General features: G+C 45.7%; 1 protein-coding gene across 2 annotated transcripts in view; it reads right to left on the reverse strand.

Annotated features, from left to right (window-relative positions):
- Window positions 1-234: 234 nt before the first annotated feature.
- Window positions 235-27,647, reverse strand: part of LOC138666024 (C-type lectin domain family 2 member E-like) — a 63,210-nt gene continuing 35,797 nt past the window's right edge. For both annotated transcript variants that reach the window (XM_069754086.1, XM_069754085.1), the window contains exons 3-6: window positions 7,620-7,682; window positions 6,930-7,099; window positions 6,499-6,608; window positions 235-1,613 (exon numbers count right to left, since the gene is read on the reverse strand). In XM_069754086.1, coding sequence (XP_069610187.1) covers window positions 1,499-1,613; window positions 6,499-6,608; window positions 6,930-7,099; window positions 7,620-7,682 — 458 coding nt within the window. In that variant the 3' untranslated portion in view covers window positions 235-1,498. The remainder of the gene's footprint in view (window positions 1,614-6,498; window positions 6,609-6,929; window positions 7,100-7,619; window positions 7,683-27,647) is intronic.

Genomic DNA, 27,647 nt, shown 5'->3' on the forward strand with positions numbered 1-27,647 from the left:
GCCATTATACAGTATGGAGCATCATGTGTGGCCATTATACAGTACGAAGCATCATGTGGGGCTATTATACAGTATGGAGCACAATGTGGCCATTATACAGTATGCAGCATCATGTGAGCCCATTATACAGTATGGAGCATCACGTGGGGCCATTATACTGTATGGAGCATCATGTGTGGCCATTACACAGTGTGGAACATCATGTGCAGTCATTATACAGTATGGAGCATCATGTGTGGCAATTATTATTATTTATTGTTATAGCGCCATTTATTCCATGGCGCTTTACATGTGAGGAGGGGTATACAAAATAAAAACAAGTACAATAATCTTAAACAATACAAGTCACAACTGGTAAAGGAGGAGAGAGGACCCTGCCCGCGAGGGCTCACAATCTACAAGGGATGGCTGAGGATACAGTAGGTGAGGGTAGAGCTGGTCGTGCAGCGGTTTGGTCGATTGGTGGTCACTGCAGGTTGTAGGCTTGTCGGAAGAGGTGGGTCTTCAGGTTCTTTTTGAAGGTTTTGATGGTAGGCGAGAGTCTGATGTGTTGTGGTAGAGAGTTCCAGAGTAGAGGGGAAGCTCGGGAGAAGTCTTGTATGTGATTGTGGGAAGAGGAGATAAGAGAGGAGTAGAGGAGGAGATCTTGTGAGGATCGGAGGTTGCGTGCAGGAAAGTACCGGGAGACGAGGTCACAGATGTATGGAGGAGACAGGTTGTGGATGGCTTTGTACGTCATGGTTAGGGTTTTGTACTGGAGACTCTGGGTAATGGGGAGCCAGTGAAGGGATTGACAGAGGGGAGAGGCCGGGGAATAGCGGGGGGACAGGTGGATTAGTCGGGCAGCAGAGTTTAGAATAGATTGGAGGGGTGCGAGAGTGTTAGAGGGGAGGCCACAGAGCAGGAGGTTACAGTAGTCAAGGCGAGAGATGATGAGGGCATGGACTAGGGTTTTTGCAGATTCTTCGTTGAGGAATGAACGGATTCGTGAAATATTTTTGAGTTGAAGTCGGCAGGAAGTGGAAAGGGCTTGGATATGTGGTTTGCAGGAGAGATCAGCGTCAAGGATTACCCCGAGGCAGCGAGCTTGTGGGACTGGGTATGGAGCATCACGTGGGGCCAGTACACTGTAAGCATCATCATTTGGGGCTATTATATAGTATGGAGCACTGTGTGGCCATTTTTGGAAATGGGTGTGGTCAGAGGCGTGGCTTAAAATTTGCCGCGGCGCGCTACGCCGCTAACTTTGTCCCTCTTTCCATTCCTCAAAAGTTGGGAGGTATGCATGTGTACTTCTCAGTTTGGATTACTGTTTCCACCTACTGCATTGTGGCTAAATACAAGATTTCAGAGAAAATCAACTCAGTTTCTCCTTATTACAAGTCAGTGTGGCTGAGTTGGAACTATCTGAGGAAGCATCGTATAAGAGTACAATCATACAGTTCTCTAAAGGATTGATGGCTAAGGATAAGGAGACTCATACTGCCTTGAGCAGTCATTATCTCTTATTACATATCCATTTGAAATGAAAATTTCCTCCCTCACTTCCCACATTTCCAGAATTGAGAAAAACATGTTCAATGTTTTCTTGTGACGTTCTTTTGATCTTGAATCTAGAAAAAAAGAAGAGAAATATCACATCAGCATGGTTTTATCACATAACCACATCACCAAATTTACATTTGACTATTTTACTATTAACACATAGGTATTACATTTTCAGAAAATCACTTATACTATTTTACAATATACTTTATGTATCAATTTCACATGTTTTCAAGATGTCTGCTTGTTGTCATTTAATCTAGTAAAAGAATCTGTTTTAGACGGATGGGGATCACACAGGTGCATGGCTGGTTACAGTATCAGAGCTGTAGCTGCTGCACACCTGAATCCTCAGTGTTGTGCTCCGACAACATAGATTGGTAGCCTTATGGCGTGACTCGTATCAAGTCCAGGGACACATCAAACATTAAAATAGATAAATCCAGCACTGCTATCTACATAAAACCTGAATTTAATTAAAGGTCAGTAAAAGACGATCAGCTGTTACAACCTCCGTCAGCCGCCGTATGTAAACACATTGTTCACAGCTGAGCTGCGCAGATCCATTCAGTGTGTAGTGACCGCTGCCAGGTGCTGCAGATACATTTAAATAAAAACTGTTCTGTAATACCTAGCAGTGCGCACTAATTCAGGTTCTTAGTCTTAAATAATGATTGGCTGCAGTGGTGAGGTGCACTGTAGTAGTGAAATTACCACTGCATCCAATAAATAGAGACAGAAGTGGCAGCAGAGACAGCGCCGGACTTAGGAGGATAAATACTCTGTGATTTTATCATTGTCGTCTAGTTGAAGCCAAAAAGCCAAAAAAGTGGAAAACCTCCTTGTAACTTGTGTGCTAGTTAATGCTTGCTGTTGATCGGCACATCAATTACATGTTTGTGTATTTTAACCTTGTTACACTTATAACCCTTATCCAATATTTAGTACAGAATGTGTAAGTGGTTATTTTATGTGTTGTTAATGTGCTACATTAATCTTGTGGGTTTAGGGCTTGTTCACAAGAGCGTATAACACGGACGAGTGCTGTGCGATGTTTTATCGGGTAGCCCTTGGACCAATGTTAGAGCAGATCTGCGATTTTTTTCTACATACTGAATCGGTTTTGAAAAAAAGGGTAGTTGCATCCACAAATTACTGATGTGAATTACACAGGTCACTGGCTTTATGTGCAGCTCCGTGTGCTCCTCCACATTGAGCGCTGAATTTACAATACCTGCATTATTAACCATTGGGCTGCATGTAAAATTGGCCATGTGCGCTGCACCCTGGATATAATGGGTCAGAGTGCTTTACTTGTGTGGATTGTGGAGCACACAGACAACATACGGATCAATTATATTCTCATCTGAACGAGCCCTTAGTATCAGTGCTGTCTTCTTTTAGTGTGGCTCCTGGATAATAAAGGATAAGAAATATTTTATCCAAAGAAATAATTGGTGAATTTAGTCCAAGCAGATATCTTATAAATTATGAGCAGTCAGTACAGAAAGTATATTGGGAAATATTACAACTTTTTTGTAATATGATTCTCTTATTTGCTGAAATAGAGTTCAAGGAATCTTACAAAATTCAATTTGGGAATATTTGCTTAATTTAAGGGGGGAAATTCAATTCGTATTAACTAAATTTTGAAGAAGATAACATAATTCTCACAGGCACCTCTCCTCGGATCTCCTAGCTCCTGTCCCACAGTTAGTCTGCCTGTGCTTCAACTTCGGCTTCTTCTGTCCTCGGCTCATCTATCTTCTTTCCACTATCTTCCTTTCAGTCGGGTCTCCCATTTACTAGACCACACGCCATGACATCAATGACATGCATCATGCCCCGTGACTATCTGCTATTTTGCTGATTTGAAGAGGGCCTAGTGAGGAGTTAAAAAAAAAAAAATACTTACCTCGCTGCTCACCTGTTTTGCCACCACAGCCTTCATCTGTTGCTCCACAAGCTCACCCCTTCATTGCACAACATCTTTTTCTGACATCTTTTCTCTGTGCTGAGGATTCTGGCACAAAGTAGGCTTTAAGCAATGCAAGTTGTGCCATCATGAGGCCTACCAGGCGCCACAATCCCTGTCACAGTGAGAAGATGTCAGAAGAGGATGTTGTGTGGCGAAGAAAAGAAGAGGATGGAAGGGGCTTTGCAAAGGAGGGAATAGGAGTTGCAACAGGTAAGCAGCAAGGTAAGCACATTCTTCTTCTTACACTTTGTCTTTTTATGGCCCAGAGCCTCAAGAAACCCCAGAGCATAATTGGGATCAAATGATTTGCAGCTAATAAATTTGATCGGAATCAAATCAAATTTCCTGGCCCAATTTGTGCAAACTACAAATTTCTGCATAATCAGGCATCACTAATATTTAACATAATTGTCAACCAAAAAGTTTTAACAAGCCTCAGGGACATCACAAGTTTTGATCCATATTTGCTGCTACAAAGAAGGGACAGAGATGCTCAATCGTGTGATGCCCTGCTCTGATTTATGAGGACTTTCAGTTCAGGCAGTTTTCAGTCTAGAAAGAAAGCTGCACAGCTGTGGACTTCTGCCTCTTTGTTTTAGGCCTCCTTCACACGTCCATGTTTAATCCCTTACTAACCTCCAATATGCATTTAAATGGCTGCTGTTAAGGGACTTAATTCCCTCAATGCCCTTTTAAAATGGCGATCAGGAGTAAGGTTATTGCTCCCCCAAGCGTCAGAAATTCTCCGGGGTTTCAGCTACCGAGGGTAGCTGAGATCCTGGAGAACACGACCATGGCTGTTTTTTTCGGTCCCTGATCATGTGATTGCCGTTATTCAATTAGTAACAGCCATCACATAAAAATGTTGGCCAGCTATTTAAAACATTTCTCTCTCTTCTGACCTGATATACATGTCATAGAAGAGAGAAATAAGGTCCCCAAGCCCCCTCCCCCGATACAGTCACCATCCCCTGGTCCCTCCAGCTGTATCCCGACACACTACCTCTTCTTCCTGATAAAAATGTCGGGCGCATGCGCAGTGCACCTTCCGAGATCTGCCTGCTGGAATCTTGCCTTGTGCAGGCTTGTACTATGGAGGACAGAGAATGAACTTCAATCCAATATTGCAGCCAGCATGCAGCCAGCGGGTAAGGAAAGGGTGAATCAAACACCCAAAAACCCTGCCCCTATGGCTGAAGATTGTTCCCTCCAAATTCAGGTGACAGTGTCCCTTTAAGGCTATGGTTTGGTTTACGGTTGAAATTGGGGTTAGGCTAGGGTTAGGGTTGCATTTAGGGTTAGGGTTGGAGTTGGGCTAAGGTTAGGGTTGGGCTACGGTTAGGGTTTGGCTATGGTTAGGGATGGACTACAGTTAGGGTTGAGCTATGGTTAGGGTTTTTTTTTCAAAAGTATAAAAAAAATCATGACAAGATGATGGCTAGTGTTGAGCGCTAGCACTCACTACTTGAGTTTGCATGAGTTCGCTCGAGCACCCACAATACTCTGTGCGTACCCGAGCAAACCCGATGCAAACTTGAGTAGTGAGCACTTGCGCTCAACACTAATGATGACATATTCAATGTGATGACCTGTATACCTATGTAGTACATTTTGGGTTAAAAATCCTCACTCTACCCCTGAATATAATCCTTGAGGGGGTCAAGTTTCCAAAATGGGGTCACTTGTGGGTGGTTTCTACTCTTTAGGCGCATCTAGGCCTCTCCAAAAGTGACATGGTGTCGGCTATCGATTACAGCCATTTTTGCATTCAAAAAGTTAATGGCACTCCTTCCCTTTTGAGACCTGCCGTGTGCCCAAACAGTGGTTTTCCCCCACATATGGGGTATCGGCATACTCAAGAGAAATTGCACAAATTTTGGGTTCCATTTTCTCCTGTTATACTTATGAAAATAAAAAATATGGGGATAAAGCTACATTTTTGTGAAAAAAAAGTAAAATATTAATTTTTTCCTTCCACATTCCATTAATTCTTGTGAAGCACCTGAAGGGTTAATAAACTTCTCAAATGTGGTTTTGAGGACTTTTTGGTGCACTTTTTTGAATGGTGTCACTTTTGGGTATTTTATTTCATACAGACCTATAACAGTCACTTCAAATGTGATGTGGTCCCTACAAAATGGTTTTGAAAATTTTGCTTGAAAATTGAGAAATCGCTAATCAACTTTAAACACTTCTAAACTTCCTACAAAAAAAATTATGTTCATGCTGATGTAAAGTAGACATGTGAGAAATGCTATTCATTAACTATTTTGTGTGGTATAACTCTCTGATTTAAGGGCATAAAAATGTAAAGTTTAAAAATTGTGACATTTTCTAATTTTTTGTAAAAATATATGAAAATCATATTGACCAAATTTTCCACTTTCATGAAGTACAATATGTCATGAAAAAAACAGTCTCAGAGTCAGTGGGATCCATTGAAGCGTTCCAGAGTTATTACCTCATAAAGTGACACTGGTCAGATTTAAAAAAAATTGGCCTGGTTATTAAGGTCAAAATTAGCTCCGTCACTAAGGGGTCAAACAAGTACATGAAAAAACGATACTGGTGAAATCAGAGTTTTGGATCAGTGTGTCATTTGTGTCTCGGTTTTTACCATCAGTGTCATCAGTGTTTCTCTGGTATGGATTAAAAAAAATTAAATTAGAAAGCTTCTCTCACAATTGCAATGTTAAGCATGTACAGGACAAGGACGGATGGCACACAGACTGTACACTGATGCCATCCGTGTACTGTACGTGTTTTGCACACCTTCATAGACTTGTATTGGCTCTTGTCATCCGTGCTGCTGGTAAAAACGTGGACATGTGAGCGTCTCCATAGGTTATAATGAGTACATGTGATATTCATGAAAAAAACAGTAGAGTTGAACATTAATGTTCTGAGAAATGACAGACAAGTAGTAGTTCAGCTACATACTCTACGTTATAATTATCTCTCAGGGGAGGACTTACAAGCTTTCATTATATGATGTTCCATCAGTCCAGGTCCAGGCCGTATTATCATCTGTACGTCTCATACCGATCCAGTGATGGTCTAAATCCTTATGCCGGAACAGAAAATCCTGAAATAATATAGATATACGGTATTATTATTATACAGCTATTACATAATCCTGCGTGGATATATTATTATTATTATTATTATTATACAGTTATTACATAATCCTGCGTGGATATATTATTATTATTATTATTATACAGTTATTACATAATCCTGCGTGGATATATCATCATTAATATACAGTTATTACATACGGTAATCATGGGTGGATATATTATTATTATACAGTTATTATATAATCCTGAGTGGATATATTATTATTATACGGTATATAATCCTGTGTGGATATTACAGTCTCTTCTGTACATTATCGGTTTCTCACCAGTTCCTCTTTACTTTCTATAATCGCCAGTGATGAATTATGTGAGTGACAGAATTTCTCGCTGTTTCCCCAGGTGTCTCGTGCTGTAGAGAAGTAATAACACTTTCCCCGGTACCAGATCCAATCATCATCACATGGAGCAGATTTGTCGATCTTGGTTTCAGTTATTTCTGTACAATGAACACATCGTGATTTGCACAAATTCACCAATCAATATTTAGGATAAAAGATTTTGAGCTTCATATCGTCCTTAATACAATGATAATTCCGGTGTTCGCACTGGAGATCTCTGGGGTCTCTGAAGATCACAAGATCCACTGATAATTCTGGTTTTCTACAGATCACTTTGTAGATTTTCTCTGCTGGTAATTGTCAAGAGGAAATTACATGAAAACAGAATTACATATATAAAATATTCCCTGTGAGATGACAGATAACACAATCCTGATATTACACCGCACAGATCTCGTATCTGTAGATGAGGATACAATGATCAGACGAGCTGTTATCAGGGTATTATATGGTGGATATCGGGGCTGCGGGATATTTCCACCTCTGAAATCTTACAGATCTGGATTATTCCCTGTGTTTGTGATTACAGTGTAACCTCTGAGGACCCCGGGAATCTGCAGTACAGCACCGAGACGGCCGATGTAAGAGAACGTGGGAGACCCCGAGATATCTACTCACCTGGTGCAGGGGTAATGCTCCTGTGCTCACCGACCTCATTATCCAGGTGACAGGATATGGGACCTAAACAGAAATTTATTGGATCGTTGGTTATATCATGACGTTCTACTCAATCTATATATATGAGGCATCGTGATTACTCGCTAATCCCGCCCCCTGCACAGTAGCTCCGCCATCACCACACATAATCCTGCCCCCCCACCACATCACCACAGACAATCCCGCCCCCCCACCACATCACGACACCTAATCCCGCCCCCCCACCACACAATCCCGCCCCCCACCACATTACCACAGATAATCCTGCCCACGAGGCTCCGTCCCCACACATTACCACACGAGGCTTCGTCCACACACATTACCACACGAGGCTGCGTCCCCACACATTACCACACGAGGCTGCGTCCCCACACATTACCACACGAGGCTGCGTCCACACACATTGCCACACGAGGCTCCGTCCCCACACATTACCACACGAGGCTCCGTCCCCACACATTACCACACGAGGCTGCGTCCACACACATTGCCACACAAGGCTCCGTCCCCACACATTACCACATGAGGCTCCGTCCCCACACATTACAATGGAAAGAACATGGTACAACAAACCTGCCAAGAAATGTTCACCAAAACTCTGCCTGAGCAAGGAGGGCATTATTCAGACAGGCATCACAAAGACCAAAGGTAATCCTGATGGAACTGCAGAGTTCACAAGCAGAGACTGGAGTATCTATATATATAAGAGGCATCGTGATTACTCGCTAATCCCACCCCCTGCACAGTATCGCCGCCCCCACCACATCACCACAGTAGCTCTGCCCCCACCACATCACCACACATAATCCTGCCCCCCACCACATCACCACAGACAATAAATCACCACACATAACCCAGCCCCCACCCCATTACCACACATAATCCCGCCCCCCATATCACCACACATAATCCCGCCCCATCACGTCACCACACATAATCCCGCCCCCCCTACCACATCACCACATAATCCCGCCCCTACCACATCAACACACATAATCCCGCCCCCCACATCACCACAGATAATCCCGCCCCCACCCCATTACCACACATAATCCAGCCCCCCAGCACATCACCACACATAATCCCGCCCCCACCACATCAACACACATAATCCCGCCCCCCACCACATCACCACAGATAATCCCGCCCCCACCCCATTACCACACATAATCCAGCACATCACCACACATAATCCCGCCCCCCCAACATAACCACACATAATCCCGCCCCCCCACCACATCACCACACATAATCCCGCCCCCCACCACATCACCACAGATAATCCCACCCCCACCACATCACCACATACTCCCGCCCCCTAACACATCACCACAGATTATCCCGCCCCCCACCCCATTACCACACATAATCCCGGCCCCCACCACATTACCACACGAGGCTCCGTCCCCACACATTACCACACGAGGCTCTGTCCCCACACATTACCATACGAGGCTCCGTCCCCACACATTACCACACGAGGCTCTGTCCCCACACATTACCACACGAGGCTCTGTCCCTCCACTGTTGTGAATAATGCTCTTGGGCTCCCTCAGGTGGTTGTAAGTGGCACTTTTGTGAGTTCTGCTCTTGGGCTCCCTCAGGTGGTTTTAAGTGGAATGGCTGCTCCTTGGATTTAGTAGTCTGCGGCTGCTTCCACTAATTGTCTTTCTGCTCGGCTTTTATTCCTGGCTCTTCCCTTCAGCCAGTGCCACTTGTCAATGTTTCCTGGCTGGATTCACATCTCTGCTTGGATTTCCCTGGTTTCCTGACCAGTTCAGCAAAGATAAGTCCTGGCTTTGCTCATTTCAGTCCACATGTTGTGGACTTATTGTTCTGTGCATTCTAAATTTTGTCCAGCTTGTCAGTATGGATTATTTCTGTTAGCTGGAAGCTCTGGGAAGCAGATTTTCCCTCCACACCTTTAGTCAGGTGTGGAGATTTTTGTAAACTCTGTGTGGATTGTTTTGTAGTTTTTATACTGACCGCACAGTATCCTTTCCTGTCCTATCTATCAAGCTAGACTGGCCTCCTATGCTAAAATCTGATTTCATTTCTGCGTATGTTATTTTCCCCTCCTCTCACTGTCAATATTTGGGGGGGGGCTATCTTTCCTTTGGGGATTTTCTCTGAGGCAAGATAGGTTTCCTATTTCCATCTTTAGGGGAAGTTAGATCTTAGGCTGTGCCGAGGGGTCTAGGGAGCGTCAGGTACCCCCCACGGCTATTTTTAGTTGCGCTGCTAGGTTCAGGGTTTGCGGTCAGTACAGATACCACCTCCTTCAGAGCTTGTCTCGTGTTGTTCCTAAACCACCAGATCATAACAGTACAAGTGGCCAAAAATGAATTAAACGCATCTCAAAAGAAGGAAAAGAAAGTTCTGAATCATTTTTTTTTCTGTGCTCTGTTTTGTCTCTTTTTTCCTCTTGATTTCTGGGTGGTTCAGGATTTATGCTCTGGCATGGATGTTCAGGGTTTGTTTTCTCATGTGGATCAACTTGCTGCAAGAGTACAGAATATCCAAGATTATGTTGTCCAGACTCCGGCTTTAGAGCCTAGAACTCCTACTCCTGATTTGTTTTTTGGGGACAGATCCAAGTTTTTGAACTTTAAAAATAACTGCAAATTGTTTTTTGCTTTGAAACTCCGTTCTTCTGGTGATCCCATTCAGCAAGTAAAAATCATCATATCCTTGCTGCGTGGTGACCCTCAAGACTGGGCTTTTTTTCTTGAATCAGGGGATCCGGCATTATTGAATGTAGACGCATTTTTTCAAGCACTCGGATTATTGTATGACGAACCTAAAGGTACCTTCACACGTAATGATATCGTTAACGATATCGTTGCTTTTTGTGACGTAGCAACGATATCGTTAAGGAAATCGTTATGTGTGACAGCGACCAACGATCAGGCCCCTGCTGGGAGATCATTGGTCGCTGAACAAAGTCCAGAACTTTATTTCGTCGTTGGATCTCCCGCTGACATCGCTGGATCGGCGTGTGTGACACCGATCCAGCGATGTCTTCACTGGAACCAGGGTAAACATCGGGTTACTAAGCGCAGGGCCGCGCTTAGTAACCCGATGTTTACCCTGGTTACCAGCGTAAAAGTAAAAAAAAAAAAACACTACATACTTACCTAACGCTGTCTGTCCCCGGCGCTCTACTTCTCTGCACTCCTCCTGTACTGGCTGTGAGCACAGCGGCCGGAAAGCAGAGCGGTGACGTCACCGCTCTGCTTTCCGGCCGCTGTGCTCACAGCCAGTACAGGAGGAGTGCAGAGAAGCACAGCGCCGGGGACAGACAGCGTTAGGTAAGTATGTAGTGTTTGTTTTTTTTACTTTTACGCTGGTAACCAGGGTAAACATCGGGTTACTAAGCGCGGCCCTGCGCTTAGTAACCCGATGTTTACCCTGGTTACCGGCATTGTTGGTCGCTGGAGAGCGGTCTGTGTGACAGCTCTCCAGCGACCAAACAGCGACGCTGCAGCGATCCGGATCGTTGTCGGTATCGCTGCAGCGTTGCTTAATGTGAAGGGGCCTTAATTCTGTGGATCATGCAGAAAAAACCCTGTTGGCCTTGTGTCAAGGTCAGGAAGCGGCAGAATAATACTGCCAGAAATTTAGAAAATGGTCTGTGCTCACTAAATGGAATGAGGAGGCTCTGGCTGCAATTTTCAGAAAAGGTCTTTCTGAAGCCCTTAAAGATGTTATGGTGGGCTTCCCTACGCCTGCCGGTTTGAGCGAATCTATGTCTCTAGCCATTCAGATTGATCGGCGTCTGCGTGAGCGCAAAGCTGTGCACCATATGGCAGTGTCCTCTGAGCAGAGTCTTGAGCCTATGCAATGTGATAGGATTTTGACTGGAACAGAACGGCAGGAATTCAGACGTCAGAATAGGCTGTGTTTTTACTGTGGTGATTCGGCTCATGTTATCTCTGATTGCCCTAAGCGTACTAACAGAGTCGCTAGGTCTGTTACCATTAGTACTATACAGCCTAAATTTCTCTTATCTGTGACCCTGATTTGCTCATTGTCGTCCTTTTCTGTCATGGCATTTGTGGATTCAGGCGCTGCCCTGAACTTAATGGACTTAGAATTTGCCAGGCGCTGTGGTTTTTCCTTGCAGCCTTTGCAGAGCCCTATTCCTTTGAGGGGTATTGATGCTACACCATTGGCCAAGGATAAACCTCAGTACTAGACGCAGATGACTATGTACATGGCTCCAGCACATCAGGAAGATTGCCGTTTTCTGGTGTTGCATAACCTGCATGATGTTGTTGTACTGGGTTTTCCATGGTTACAGGAACATAATCCGGTGCTGGATTGGAAAACTATGTCTGTGACTAGTTGGGGTTGTCAAGGGGTACATAGTGACGTTCCTTTGATGTCAATTTCCTCTTCCCCCTTTTCTGAGGTTCCTGAGTTTTTGTCGGATTTCCAGGATGTATTTGATGAGCCCAAGTCCAGTTCCCTTCCACCGCACAGGGACTGTGATTGTGCTATTAACTTGATTCCTGGCTGCAAGTTCCCTAAGGGCCGACTTTTCAATCTGTCTGTGCCAGAGCATGCCGCCATGCGGAGTTATGTTAAGGAGTCTTTGGAGAAGGGGCATATTCGGCCCTCTTCGTCACCATTGGGAGCGGGTTTCTTTTTTGTTGCTAAGAAGGATGGCTCCTTGAGACCCTGTATAGATTATCGTCTTCTTAATAAGATCACGGTCAAATTCCAATACCCCTTGCCTTTGCTTTCTGATTTGTTTGCTCAGATTAAGGGGGCTAATTGGTTTACTAAGATTGATCTTCGAGGGGCATATAATCTTGTTCGTATTAAATAGGGTGACGAATGGAAAACTGCATTTAATACGCCCGAAGGCCATTTTGAATACCTTGTGATGCCATTCGGGCTCTCTAATGCTCCATCTGTGTTCCAATCTTTCATGCATGATATTTTCCGCAATTATCTTGATAAATTCATGGTTGTATATTTGGATGATATTTTGATTTTTTCCGAGGATTGGGAGTCTCATGTGAAGCAAGTCAGGATGGTATTCCAGATCCTTCGTGATAATGCTTTATTTGTGAAGGGGTCTAAGTGCCTATTCGGAGTTCAGAATGTCTCTTTTTTGGGTTTTATTTTTTCTCCCTCGTCTATGGAAATGGATCCTGTGAAGGTCCAAGCCATTCATGACTGGATTCAACCCACATCTGTGAAGAGCCTTCAGAAATTTTTGGGCTTTGCTAATTTCTATCGCCGTTTCATTGCCAACTTTTCCAGTGTGGTTAAGCCCCTTACTGATTTGACGAAAAAAGGCGCTGATGTGACGAATTGGTCCTCTGCGGCTGTTGAGGCCTTTCGGGAGCTTAAACGCCGATTTACTTCTTCCCCTGTATTGCGTCAGCCGGATGTTTCTCTTCCTTTTCAGGTTGAGGTTGACGCTTCTGAGATTGGGGCAGGGGCCGTTTTGTCTCAGAGGAATTCTGATGGTTCTTTGATGAAACCGTGTGCTTTTTTTTCCAGAAAGTTTTCGCCTGCGGAGCGCAATTATGACGTTGGCAATCGTGAGTTGTTGGCTATGAAGTGGGTATTTGAGGAGTGGCGACATTGGCTTGAGGGAGCCAAACACCGCATCGTGGTCTTGACTGATCATAAGAATCTGATTTACCTCGAGTCGGCCAAGCGGCTGAACCCTAGACAGGCTCGATGGTCCCTGTTTTTCTCCCGTTTTAATTTTGTGGTCTCGTATCTTCCGGGTTCTAAGAATGTAATGGCTGATGCCCTCTCTAGGAGTTTTTTGCCTGATTCTCCTGGAGTCCTTGAGCCGGTTGGCATTCTTAAAGAGGGGGTGATTCTGACTGCCATCTCCCCTGATTTGCGGCGGGTGCTTCAGGAATTTCAGGCTGATAAACCTGATCGCTCTCCTGTGGGGAAGCTGTTTGTTCCTGATAGATGACAAGTAGGGTAATTTCTGAGGTTCATTGTTCAGTGTTGGCTGGTCATCCTGTGATTTTTGGTACCAGAGATTTGGTTGCTAGGTCCTTTTGGTGGCCTTCCTTGTCGTGGGATGTGCGTGCTTTTGTGCAGTCCTGTGGGACTTGCGCCCGGGCCAAGCCTTGCTGTTCCCGCGCTAGTGGGTTGCTTTTGCCTTTGCCGATCCCTGAGAGGCCCTGGACGCATATTTCCATGGATTTTATTTCGGATCTTCCTGTTTCCCAGAAGATGTCTGTTATCTGGGTGGTTTGTGACCGGTTCTTTAAAATGGTCCATTTGGTACCTTTGCCTAAGTTGCCGTCCTCCTCAGATTTGGTTCCATTGTTTTTTCAGCATGTGGTTTGTTTGCATGGTATTCCTGAGAATATTGTGTCTGACAGAGGTTCTCAGTTTGTCTCTAGGTTTTGGCGGGCCTTTTGTGCTAAGATGGGCATTGATTTGTCTTTTTCTTCGGCGTTTCATCCTCAGACTAATGGCCAAACTGAGCGAACTAATCAGACCTTGGAAACCTATTTGAGATGCTTTGTGTCTGCTGATCAGGATGATTGGGTGGCTTTCTTGCCGTTGGCCGACTTTGCCCTTAATAATAGGGCTAGTTCGGCTACTTTGGTTTCACCTTTCTTTTGTAATTTTGGTTTTCATCCTCGTTTTTCTTCGGGGCAGGTTGAGCCTTCTGATTGTCCTGGTGTGGATTCTGTGGTGGACAGGCTGCAGCAGATTTGGACTCATGTGGTGGACAATTTGACTTTGTCTCAGGAAAAGGCTCAACGTTTTGCTAACCGCCGTTGGTGTGTTGGTCCCCGGCTTCGTGTGGGGGATTTGGTTTGGTTGTCTTCTCGTCATGTTCCTATGAAGGTTTCTTCCCCTAAGTTTAAGCCTCGGTTTATTGGTCCTTATAAGATTTCTGAAATTATCAATCCGGTGTATTTTCATTTGGCTCTTCCAGCCTCTTTTGCCATTCATAATGTTTTCCATAGATCTTTGTTGCGGAGATATGTGATGCCCGTTGTTCCCTCGGTTGATCCTCCTGCCCCGGTGTTGGTTGAGGTAGAGTTGGAATATGAGGTTGAGAAAATTTTGGATTCTCGTTTTTCGAGGCGGAGGCTTCAGTATCTAGTCAAGTGGAAGGGTTATGGCCAGGAGGATAATTCTTGGGTTGTTGCCTCCGATGTCCATGCCGCCGATTTGGTTCGTGCTTTTCATTTGGCTCGTCCTGATCGGCCTGGGGCCTCTGGTGAGGGTTCGGTGACCCCTCCTCAAGGGGGGGGTACTGTTGTGAATTCCGCTCTTGGGCTCCCTCAGGTGGTTGTAAGTGGCACTTTTGTGAGTTCTGCTCTTGGGCTCCCTCAGGTGGTTTTAAGTGGAATGGCTGCTCCTTGGATTTAGTAGTCTGCGGCTGCTTCCACTAATTGTCTTTCTGCTCGGCTTTTATTCCTGGCTCTTCCCTTCAGCCAGTGCCACTTGTCAATGTTTCCTGGCTGGATTCACATCTCTGCTTGGATTTCCCTGGTTTCCTGACCAGTTCAGCAAAGATAAGTCCTGGCTTTGCTCATTTCAGTCCACATGTTGTGGACTTATTGTTCTGTGCATTCTATATTTTGTCCAGCTTGTCAGTATGGATTATTTCTGTTAGCTGGAAGCTCTGGGAAGCAGATTTACCCTCCACACCTTTAGTCAGGTGTGGAGATTTTTGTAAACTCTGTGGATTGTTTTGTAGTTTTTATACTGACCGCACAGTATCCTTTCCTGTCCTATCTATCAAGCTAGACTGACCTCCTATGCTAAAATCTGATTTAATTTCTGCGTATGTTATTTTCCCCTCCTCTCACCGTCAATATTTGTGGGGGGCTATCTTTCCTTTGGGGATTTTCTCTGAGGCAAGATAGGTTTCCTGTTTCCATCTTTAGGGGAAGTTAGATCTTAGGCTGTGCCGAGGGGTCTAGGGAGCGTCAGGTACCCCCCACGGCTATTTTTAGTTGCGCTGCTAGGTTCAGGGTTTGCGGTCAGTACAGATACCACCTCCTTCAGAGCTTGTCTCATGTTGTTCCTAAACCACCAGATGATAACACTCCACATTACCACATGAGGCTCCGTCCCCACACATTATCACACGAGGCTCCGTCCCTCCACATTACCACACGAGGCTCCGTTCCCCCACATTACCACACGAGGCTCCGTTTGTTTTTGATTTTACACTGTCTATAAAATGTATTATTAGTATTATTCAGATTTTAAATGATTATTATTGTTATTAACTTCATTTTAAGTTAATTTACCACCTGCGTAAGTGGAGCGCCCCCAGACGCAGGGCCGCGGGGTACTCGGTACCGGGCCTCTCTATCTCAGTCTTGGGGTTGTCACGGTGGCTAGACCCGGTCCGTGACCCTGCTAAGGGGCATCCAATGAAAAGTGAGATGGTGGTGCGTGGTGTAAGTCGCGACGAATAACGAGGTCACAGGGTTGCAGTCTCTTTACCTCTTTACTGAAGGCTTCAGGATCCTCAATCCGGAGTACTGCTAACAGGGCTGGCTGAGACCGGCCGGTCCGATGGCACCTCCAGAGTTCTATTTGCAGGTGGAAATCTGTGCCTACCAACTAGCGCCTATATGTTGTAGTCCTCCCTTGCTTAGCACCACGGGATAGTCCTCACAACTGTTGTGTCTGTATCTGGTGTTCTTTCCCACAACTTTCTCTGATGTTCTTTTTCTCTTCGGCCCCCAGATGATATGGCTAGGACGCCCCCGTATGACGGGTAGGCCTGGAGTTCTTCCGGGACCCTAGAGTCGCCCCTCTCCCACAATTGCCCCCTATGTCTTCTTAGGTGATTTAGGTGAGACAGCCAACCTAAAGTCAACTACCCTGCCGCGGTTTGAAGTAATGCTTGGAGCCCAATACTTCCTCGGCGTTCCGGCCACCGGCTACACGCCTCAGTAGGATGCTGCCTCGATCTTACGGCACGACTCCTACTGGTGTTATCTCCTTTTTGCTGTGATCTCGTTTCTCACTCTCCACAATAAACCTCGCTTCTTGTCCTTTCTTGAGATACCGCCGCAACGTAGTGCAGGCGCGGTTCCTTAACGTTCTGTCCTGTTCGCTAGGTCTCTGCCAGGGTCCCACCCCTGACAGGGACCCCCCTGAGTCTTTCCCCGCAACACCCTCTGCCACAGGATGTTGCTTGGTTCCAACCCAGTCAGCTTCTAACTAACTTTCGGTCAAACCCCCAGTTTTACCAAAGTGTGAGGAGTGGCCTAATACATAGTGCCCTTTGCTCCCCCTTGAGGCCAGACTATGAAGTGTATGGGTGTCTGTGATACCTGGTCGGGTGAACTCCTTCAGTGTCATCAGGCGTACCATCACTCCCCTTAGCGGCGGAGCGTCAGTACTGCAACGACCAGGACGCTGGGGCGCTGCATAAGCGCTATTGAATGTTGTCATTATTTACTTTAGTTTATTCACTAGCAGCATTAATTAGATAGCAATGAGCGTGCAGAGCGTTAGCTGGCTGGAAACAGCTAGTATATTTATACTAGCTATTGAACCCGTTCTACGCCCTGGTGGCGAGCATTTATATTGTTATATGGTCTCCATCCTGTCATGTGCTGCTCCATCCTGCGTCCCCATCCTGTCATGTGCTGCTCCATCCTGCGTCCCCATCCTGTCATGTGCTGCTCCGTCCTGCGTCCCCATCCTGTCATGTGCTGCTCCGTCCTGCGTCCCCATCCTATCATGTGCTGCTCCATCCTGCGTCCCCATTCTGACATGTGCTGCTCCATCCTGCGTCCCCATCCTGTCATGTGCTGCTCCATCCTGCGCCCCCATCCTGTCATGTGCTGCTCCATCCTGCGCCCCCATTCTCACATGTGCTGCTCCCTCCTGCGCCCCCATTCTCACATGTGCTGCACCCATCCTGCGTCCCCATCCTGTCATGTGCTGCTCCATCCTGCGCCCCCATTCTGTCATGTGCTGCTCCATCTTGCGCCCCCATTCTGACATGTGCTGCTCCCTCCTGCGCCCCCATTCTCACATGTGCTGCACCCATCCTGCGCCCCCATCCTGTCATGTGCTGCTGCCATCCTGCACCCCCGTTCTGTCATGTGCTGCCCTATTCTGTCATGTGCTGCTCCCATCCTGCGCCCCGTTCTGTCATGTGCTGCTCCCATCCTGCACCCCCGTTCTGTCATGTACTGCTTCCATCCTGCGCCCCCGTTCTGTCATGTGCTGCTCCCATCCTGACATGCCCCCGTTCTGTCATGTGCTGCTCCCATCCTGCGCCCCCGTTCTGTCATGTGCTGCTCCCATCCTGCGCCACCGTTCTGTAATTTGCTGCTCCCATCCATATGCCCTGTACAATGCTCCATTACGGTTGATGGCCCCATAAGATGCTCCATAGTATATGCCCCGTACACTGCTCCATTATGGTTGATGGCCCCATAAGATGCTCCATAGTATATGCCCCGTACACTGCTCCATTATGGTTGATGGCCCCATAAGATGCTCCATAGTGTATGCCCCCGTACACTGCTCCATTATGGTTGATGGCCCCATAAGATGCTCCATAGTATATGCCCCGTACACTGCTCCATTATGGTTGATGGCCCCATAAGATGCTCCATAGTGTATGCCCCCGTACACTGCTCCATTATGGTTGATGGCCCCATAAGATGCTCCATTGTATTAGATGCCCCGTATGCTGCTGCCATACTCACCTATCGTCGCTGGGCGCCGAGTGCTGGGGGGCCTGAGCAGGCGGGGACACCGGCGCGCTGTGGGGGTCAGGTGCCGGTATCGCCGCTCGCTCAGGCCCCCGACACTTGCTATAGTCACCTGTCCCCCGTTCCAGCGCTGTGCGCCGCTCCGTGTTTCGCGTCCTCTGCCTGTGACTGTTCAGTCAGAGGGTGGCGCGCATTAAGCGTGTCATCGCACCCTCTGAACTGTGAACGTCACAGGCAGAGGACCCGGGAGACGGAGCCGCACGCAGCGCTGGAACGGGGGACAGGTGAATATACTTACCCTCCTGGCGCGTCCCTGCCTCTCCGGTGGAGATCGCGGTGTGCGTTCAGTGCTTACACATACCGCGATCTCCTGGGAGCGTCACTCTGTGGGGTCCAGACTGCGCCGGCGCTTGCGCAGTCTATAAAGGCTTCGGACAGAGTGACGCTCCCAGCCTTATATTATAGATACATTGAATCAATGAAGAAACTCCACCATCATCTGACCAGTAATGCGCTATAGTTCTGGTCTCTGCTTCTCCTGATTCACACTCTGCACACCTCATCTGCTGCAGAACCTCGTTACACACCTCATCTGCTGCAGAACCTTGTTACACACCTCATCTGCTGCAGAACCTCATGTTACACACCTCATCTGCTGCAGAACCTCATGTCACACACCTCATCTGCTGCAGAGCCTCATGTTACACACCTCATCTGCTGCAGAACCTCGTTACACACCTCATCTGCTGCAGAACCTTGTTACACACCTCATCTGCTGCAGAACCTCATGTTACACACCTCATCTGCTGCAGAACCTCATGTTACACACCTCATCTGCTGCAGAACCTCATGTTACACACCTCATCTGCTGCAGAGCCTCATGTTACACACCTCATCTGCTGCAGAGCCTCATGTTACTCACCTCAGCTGCTGCAGAACCTCATGTTACACACCTCATCTGCTGCAGAGCCTCATGTTACACACCTCATCTGCTGCAGAGCCTCATGTTACACACCTCATCTGCTGCAGAGCCTCATGTTACACACCTCATCTGCTGCAGAGCCTCACGTTACACACCTCATAAGCTGCAGAGCCTCACGTTACACACCTCATCAGCTGCAAAGCCTCATGTTACACACCTCATCTGCTGCAAAACCTCACGTTACACACCTCAGCTGCTGCAGAACCTCATGTTACACACCTCAGCTGCTGCAGAACTTCAATTTAAAAAGGATGAGGACATTTTATAGCAATAAACTAAAGGCCCCTTTCCACTTGTGAGAAAAACGGACGAGTGCAATCCGATTTTTTATCGGATTGCACTCGGACCAATGTTAATCAATAGGTGACATTCCATTTGCGATTTTTTTCTCAGCCGAAATCGGACTGAGAAAAATCTGTGTCGGCTGAGAAAAAAATCGCAGCATGCGGGTGCGAGAAAAAAAACGCACAGCACTCGCACCATGTGAGTGCTGTCCGATTTTTACGCACCCGTGTCCTTAGAAAAGCCGGCAATTCAGCGCAGAGTACAGTAAAATCACACTGACAGGTTAGATTAGAGTAGATATATACACATAGAATAGGTATATATATATACTAGCTGAAGAGCCCGGCGTTGCCTGGGCATAGTAAATATCTGTGGTTAGTTATAGCACCTCACTTCTCTTATTTTCCCATCACGCCTCTCATTTTCCCAATCACATCTTTCATTTTCCCCCTCATATCTCTCATTTTCTCCCTCACTCCTCTCATTCCCCCCTAACACTTGTCATTTCGACCTCACATCTGTCATTTTCCAATCACTCCACTATTTTCCCTCACTCCTCTTTCGACCCCACATCTGTCATTTTCCGATCACTCCACTATTTTCCCTCACTCCTATCATTTTGCACTCACACCTTTTCATTTTCACCTCAGTATATACATGTTTGTCATCTCCCTTATATATAGTATACACCTGTATGTCATCTCCTGTATATATAATATACCTGCTGTGTGTCATCTCCCCTGTATATAGTATATACCTGTATGTCATCTCCTCCTATATATAGTATATACCTGTATGTCATCTCCTATATATAGTATATACCTGTATGTCATCTCCTCCTGTATATAGTATATACCTGTGTGTCATCTCCCCTGTATATAGTATATATCTGTGTGTCATCTCCTCCTGTATATAGTATATACCTGTATGTCATCTTCTATATATAGCATATACCTGTATGTCATCTCCTTCTGTATATAGTATATACCTGTAGGTCATCTGCTCCTGTATATAGTATATACCTGTGTGTCATCTCCTCCTGTATATAGTATGTACCTGTATGTCATCTCCTCTATATAGTATATACCTGTGTGTCATCTCTCCTGTATATAGTATATATCTGTGTCATCTCCCCTGTATATAGTATATACCTGTGTGTCATCTCCTCCTGTATTAGACCTCGTTCACACATTATTTGCTCAGTATTTTTACCTCAGTATTTGTAAGCTAAATTGGCAGCCTGATAAATCCCCAGCCAACAGGAAGCCCTCCCCCCCTGGCAGTATATATTAGCTCACACATACACATAATAGACAGGTCATGTGATTGACAGCTGCCGTATTTCCTATATGGTACATTTGTTGCTCTTGTAGTTTGTCTGCTTATTAATCTAATTTTTATTTTTGAAGGATAATACCAGACTTGTGTGTGTTTTAGGGCGAGTTTCGTTTGTCAAGTTGTGTGTGTTGAGTTGCGTGTGGCGACATGCATGTAGCGACTTTTGTGAGATGAGTTTTGTGTGGCAACATGCGTGTAGCAACTTTTTGTGTGTCGAGTTGCATGTGACAGGTTAGTGTAGCAAGTTGTGTGCAGCAAGTTTTGCGCATGGCGAGTTTTATGTGTGGGGCCTTTTGAGTATGTGCAAGTTTTGTGTGAGGCAACTTTTGCATGTGTTGCAACTTTTGTACATGTGGCAATTTTTCCGCGTGTGCAAGTTTTGCATGTGGCGAGTTTTCCATGAGGTGAGTTTTGCACTTGTGGCGAGTTTTGCAAGAGCCTAGTTTTTGCATGTGGCGAGTTCTGCGCGTGGCAAGTTTTGAGCGGCGACTTTTGTGTTTCGACTTATGTGGCGAGGTTGGTGTATGTGTGGTGAAATGTGTGCTGAGGGTAATATGTGTTCAAGCACGTGGTAGTGTGTGGCGCATTTTGTGTGTGTGTTCATATCCCCGTGTGTGGTGAGTATCCCATGTCGGGGCACCACCTTAGCAACTGTACGGTATATACTTTGGCGCCATCGCTCTCATTCTTTAAGTCCCCCTTGTTCACATCTGGCAGCTGTCAATTTGCCTCCAACACTTTTCCTTTCATTTTTTCCCATTATGTACATAGGGGCAAAATTGTTTGGTGAATTGGAAAGCGCGGGGTTAAAATTTCACCTCACAACATAGCCTATGACGCTCTCAGGGTCCAGACGTGTGACTGTGCAAAATTTTGTGGCTGTAGCTGTGACGGTGCAGATGCCAATCCCGGACATACATACATACACACATACACACATTCAGCTTTATATATTAGATATATATATATATGTCAGGGAGACACCTATATATATATATATATATTAATATTTCATACAGCGCTAGATAGCTTTAAAGCCGGTAATTCAGTTACCGGCTTTTGCTATCTCCTTCCTAAACCCGACATGATATGCAAAAAAATGGTGATATGAGATGGTTTACTGAATGTAAACCATGTCTCATATCATGTCTGGTTTAGGAAGGAGAAAGAAGAAGCCGGTAACTGAATTACCAGCTTTAAAGCTATCTAGCGCTGCATTAAATATAAATATATATATATATATATATATATATATATATATAGGTGTCTCCCTGATATATATATATATATATACCTATTCTATGTGTATATATCTACTCTAATCTAACCTGTCACTGTGATTTTACTGTACTCTGCGCTGAATTACCGGCTTTTCAAAGGAGACCTGTGCGTAAAAATCGGACAGCAATACGGATGTCATACGGATGTTGCGATAAAAAAAATCACATGACACTCGCATGGCACTCGCACACGTTACATCCGTTTTTTCGGTCCGAAAATCGGACCGTTTTTTTCTCACACAAGTGGAAAGGGGCCCTAATTGTGAGCAGAAAACTTGCAGAGTTCTGCTTCACATGTCCGACATTCACAGCCAAAGTACAGACCACAATGTCCGGACTGACAGCTTCATATAAACCTGAGACTGATGAGTTTGTGTCAGGAGATGCAGGACTGACTATGCCAAAAATAAAAATATACATTAGTAACCCCTCATGTCAGTTTTCTGTGAAAAAGTGCGATCTTTCTGCAGCGTTTCTGCAGCTCCACATGATTATATTTATTAATCTGTAGCATAGCGCACGTCCTTCATACATTTCACTCAGAACTTTTCTGGTGCATTTTGCTTGATAAACGTATATAAAAGTGGGAAATATGATATAATATTGTGTTAAGAGTTAACCCCTTCATGACCCAGCCTATTTTGACCTTAAAGACCTTGCCGTTTTTTGCAATTCTGACCAGTGTCCCTTTATGAGGTAATAACTCAGGAACGCTTCAACGGATCCTAGCGGTTCTGAGATTGTTTTTTCGTGACATATTGGGCTTCATGTTAGTGGTAAATTTAGGTCAATAAATTCTGTGTTTATTTGTGATAAAAATGGAAATTTGGCGAAAATTTTGAAAATTTCACAATTTTCACATTTTGAATTTTTATTCTGTTAAAACAGAGAGTTATGTGACACAAAATAGTTAATAAATAACATTTCCCACACGTCTACTTTACATCAGCACAATTTTGGAAACAACATTTTTTTTTGCTAGGAAGTTATAAGGGTTAAAATTTGACCAGCGATTTCTCATTTTTACAACAAAATTTACAAAACCATTTTGTTTTAGGGACCACCTCACATTTGAAGTCAGTTTGAGGGGTCTATATGGCTGAAAATACCCAAAAGTGACACAATTCTAAAAACTGCACCCCTCAAGGTGCTCAAAACCACATTCAAGAAGTTTATTAACCCTTCAGGTGCTTCACAGCAGCAGAAGCAACATGGAAGGAAAAAATGAACATTTAACTTTTTAGTCACAAAAATGATCTTTTAGCAACAATTTTTTTATTTTCCCAATGGTAAAAGGAGAAACTGAACCACGAAAGTTGTTGTCCAATTTGTCCTGAGTACGCTGATACCTCATATGTGGGGGTAAACCACTGTTTGGGCGCACGGCAGGGCTTGGAACGGAAGGAGCGCCATTTGACTTTTTGAATGAAAAATTGGCTGCACTCTTTAGTGGACACCATGTCACGTTTGGAGAGCCCCCGTGTGCCTAAAAATTGGAGCTCCCCCACAAGTGACCCCATTTTGGAAACTGGACCCCCCAAGGAACTTATCTAGATGCCTAGTGAGCACTTTAAACCCTCAGGTGCTTCACAAATTGATCCGTAAAAATGAAAAAGTACTTTTGTTTTCACAAAAAATTTATTTTCGCCTCAATTTTTTCATTTTCACATAGGCAATAGGATAAAATAGATCCTAAAATTTGTTGGGCAATTTCTCCCGAGTACGCCGATACCTCATATGTGGGGGTAAACCACTGTTTGGGCACACGGCAGGGCTCGGAAGGGAAGGCACGCCTTTTCACTTTTTGAATGGAAAATTAGCTCCAATTGTTAGCGGACACCATGTCGCGTTTGGAGAGCCCCTGTGTGCCTAAGCATTGGAGCTCCCCCACAAGTGACCCCATTTTGGAAACTAGACCCCCCAAGGAACTTATCTAGATTCATATTGAGCACTTTAAACCCCCAGGTGCTTCACAGAAGTTTATAACGCAGAGCCATGAAAATAAAAAATAATTTTTCTTTCCTCAAAAATGATTTTTTAGCCTGGAATTTTCTATTTTGCCAAGGGTAATAGGAGAAATTGGACCACAAATGTTGTCCAGTTTGTCCTGAGTACGCAGATAACCTATATGTGGGGGTAAACCACTGTTTGGGCGCACGGCAGGGCTCGGAAGGGAAGGCACGCCATTTGGCTTTTTAAATGGAAAATTAGCTCCAATCATTAGCGGACACCATGTCACGTTTGGAGAGCCCCTGTGTGCCTAAACATTGGAGATCTCCCACAAATGACCCCATTTTGGAAACTAGACCCCAAAAGGAACTAATCTAGATGTGTGGTGAGCACTGTGAACCCTCAAGTGCTTCACAGAAGTTTATAACGCAGAGCCATGAAAAAAAAAAAAATTTTCTTTCCTCAAAAATGATTTTTTAGCCCCCAATTTTTTATTTTCCCAAGGGTAACAGGAGAAATTTGACCCCAAAAGTTGTTGTCCAGTTTCTCCTGAGTACAGTGATACCCCATATGTGGGGGTAAACTACTGTTTGGACACATGTCGGGGCTCGGAAGTGAAGTAGTGACGTTTTGAAATGCAGACTTTGATGGAATGGTCTGCGGGCGTCACGTTGCGTTTGCAGAGCCCCTGGTGTGCCTAAACAGTAGAAACCCCCCACAAGTGACCCCATTTTGTAAACTAGACCCCCCAAGGAACTTATCTAGATATGTGGTGAGCACTTTGAACCCCCAAGTGCTTCACAGACGTTTACAACGCAGAGCCGTGAAAATAAAAAATCATTTTTCTTTCCTCAAAAATGATGTTTTAGCAAGCAATTTTTTATTTTCACAAGGGTAACAGGAGAAATTGGACCCCAGTAATTGTTGCGCAGTTTGTCCTGAGTATGCTGGTACCCCATATGTGGGGGTAAACCACTGTTTGGGCACACGTCGGGGCTCGGAAGTGAGGGAGCACCATTTGACTTTTTGAATACAAGATTGGATGGAATCAATGGTGGCGCCATGTTGCGTTTGGAGACCCCCTGATGTGCCTAAACAGTGGAAACCCCTCAATTCTAACTCCAACACACCCCTAACCCTTATCCCAACTGTAGCCATAACCCTAATCACAACCCTAACCCCAACACACCCCTAACCACAACCCTAACCCCAACACACCCCTAACCCTAAGGCTATGTGCCCACGTTGAGGATTCGTGTGAGATTTTTCAGCACCATTTTTGAAAAATCCGCGGGTAAAAAGCACTGCGTTTTACCTGCGGATTTACCGCGGATTGCAAGTGTTTTTTGTGCGGATTTCACCTGCGGATTCCTATTGAGGAACAGGTGAAAACGCTGCGGAATCCGCACAAAGAATTGACATGCTGCGGAAAATACAACGCAGTGTTTCCGCACTGTATTTTCCGCACCATGGGCACAGCAGATTTGGTTTTCCATAGGTTTACATGGTACTGTAAACCTGATGGAACACTGCTGCGGATCCGCAGCCAAATCCGCACCGTGTGCACATAGCCTAATTCTAAAGGTATGTGCACACGCTGCGGAAAACGCTGCGGATCCACAGCAGTTTCCCATGAGTTTACAGTTCAATGTAAACCTATGGGAAACAAAAATCGCTGTACACATGCTGCAGAAAAACTGCACGGAAATGCAGCGGTTTACATTCCGCAGCATGTCACTTCTTTCTGCGGATTCCGCAGCGGTTTTACAACTGCTCCAATAGAAAATCGCAGTTGTAAAACCGCAGTGAAATGCGCAGAAAAACCGCGGTAAATCCGCGATGAATCCACAGCGGTTTAGCACTGCGGATTTATCAAATCCGTTGCGGAAAAATCCGCAGAGGACCAGAATACATGTGCACATACCGAAACCCTAACCCTAACCCTAGCCCTAGTTCTAACTCCAACCTTAGTGGGGGAAAAAAAAAAAAATTCTTTATTTTATTATTGTCCCTACCTATGGGGGTGACAAAGGGGGGGTCATTTACTGTTTTTTTTATTTTGATCACTGTGATAAAACCTATCACAGTGATCAAAATTCACATTGGAACGAATCTGCCGGCCGGCAGATTCGGCGGGCGCACTGTGCATGCGCCCGCCATTTTGGAAGATGGCGGCGCCCATGGAGAAGACGGACGGACCCCGGGAGGCTCGGTAAGTATGATGGCGTGGGGGGGGGGGGGAGCACGGGGGGTGGATCGGAGCACGGGGGGGTGGATCGGAGCACGGGGGGGTGGATCGGAGCACGGGGGGGTGGATCGGAGTGCGGGGGGGGTGGATCGGAGTGCAGGGGGGTTGGATCAGAGTGCAGGGGGGTTGGATTGGAGCACGGGGGGAGCGGACAGGAGGACGGAGGAGCGGAGCACAGGACGGAGGGGAGCGGACCACAGATCGGGGGGCTGGGGGGGCGATCGGTGGGGTGGGGGCCCATCAGTGTTTCCAGCCATGGCCGATGATATTGCAGCATCGGCCATGGCTGGATTGTAATATTTCACCAGTTTTTTAGGTGAAATATTACAAATCGCTCTGATTGGCAGTTTCACTTTCAATAGCCAATTAGAGCGATCGTAGCCACGGGGGGGTGAAGCCACCCCCCCTGGGCTGAAGTACAACTCCTCCTGTCCCTGCAGGCCGGATGAAATTACAGTTAACCCTTTCACCCGGCCTGCAGGAGCCCAATCCGGCCATGACGCATATGCTGCGTCACAGGTCGAAATGGCACAGGTTTTCATGATGCATACGGTGCGTCAAAGGTCAGGAAGGGGTTAAAGGGAAACTGTCAGCAGGATTTCACCCCGAACTGTTCATATGTGCATAAAGTTCTATCACAGTCAAGTCCAGCAAAACCTTTCCATGGCCGGTCCGTTCCTCCATTACTGAGGAATCAGGGTTTGAATTTATATGCAAATAAGACTAAAGAACTGTTTGTAAATCTGAGGCCTCCGTCACTCCAGCTCTATTCCTCACCCAGGGTCACCTCCTCCTGTTTCACTGACAGTCTCTAAGCTGTGTTACGTCAGTCAAGGAAGGAGGAGGCGGCGCTGGGCAGGGAATAGAGCTGGAGTGACAGAGGCTTCAGATCTACTATAGCTATTCAGCCTCATTTGCATGTCAATTCAATCCCTGATTTCTCAGTAATGGAGGAAGGGACCGGCTGTGTAAAGGTTTCCTTGGACTTGTTTTTCAAAGAGCTACAGGAGCATATAAATAGTTTGGGGGAAGGTGACATCTTGATCTCTTCAATCAGTAATTAGGCTCCTGCTGGACATGTGTGACACTTTCTTTTTTCACTTCTCCTCTTAGGCCTCTTTCACACTGCACGTCGCTATGCGTTGTTCTGTAAAAAAAAACGCATCCTGCAAAATTGCTTGCAGGATGCGTTTTTTCTCCATAGAC

The sequence above is a fragment of the Ranitomeya imitator genome, chromosome 2, assembly GCF_032444005.1.
Source record: "Ranitomeya imitator isolate aRanImi1 chromosome 2, aRanImi1.pri, whole genome shotgun sequence".
Lineage (NCBI taxonomy): Eukaryota > Metazoa > Chordata > Amphibia > Anura > Dendrobatidae > Ranitomeya > Ranitomeya imitator.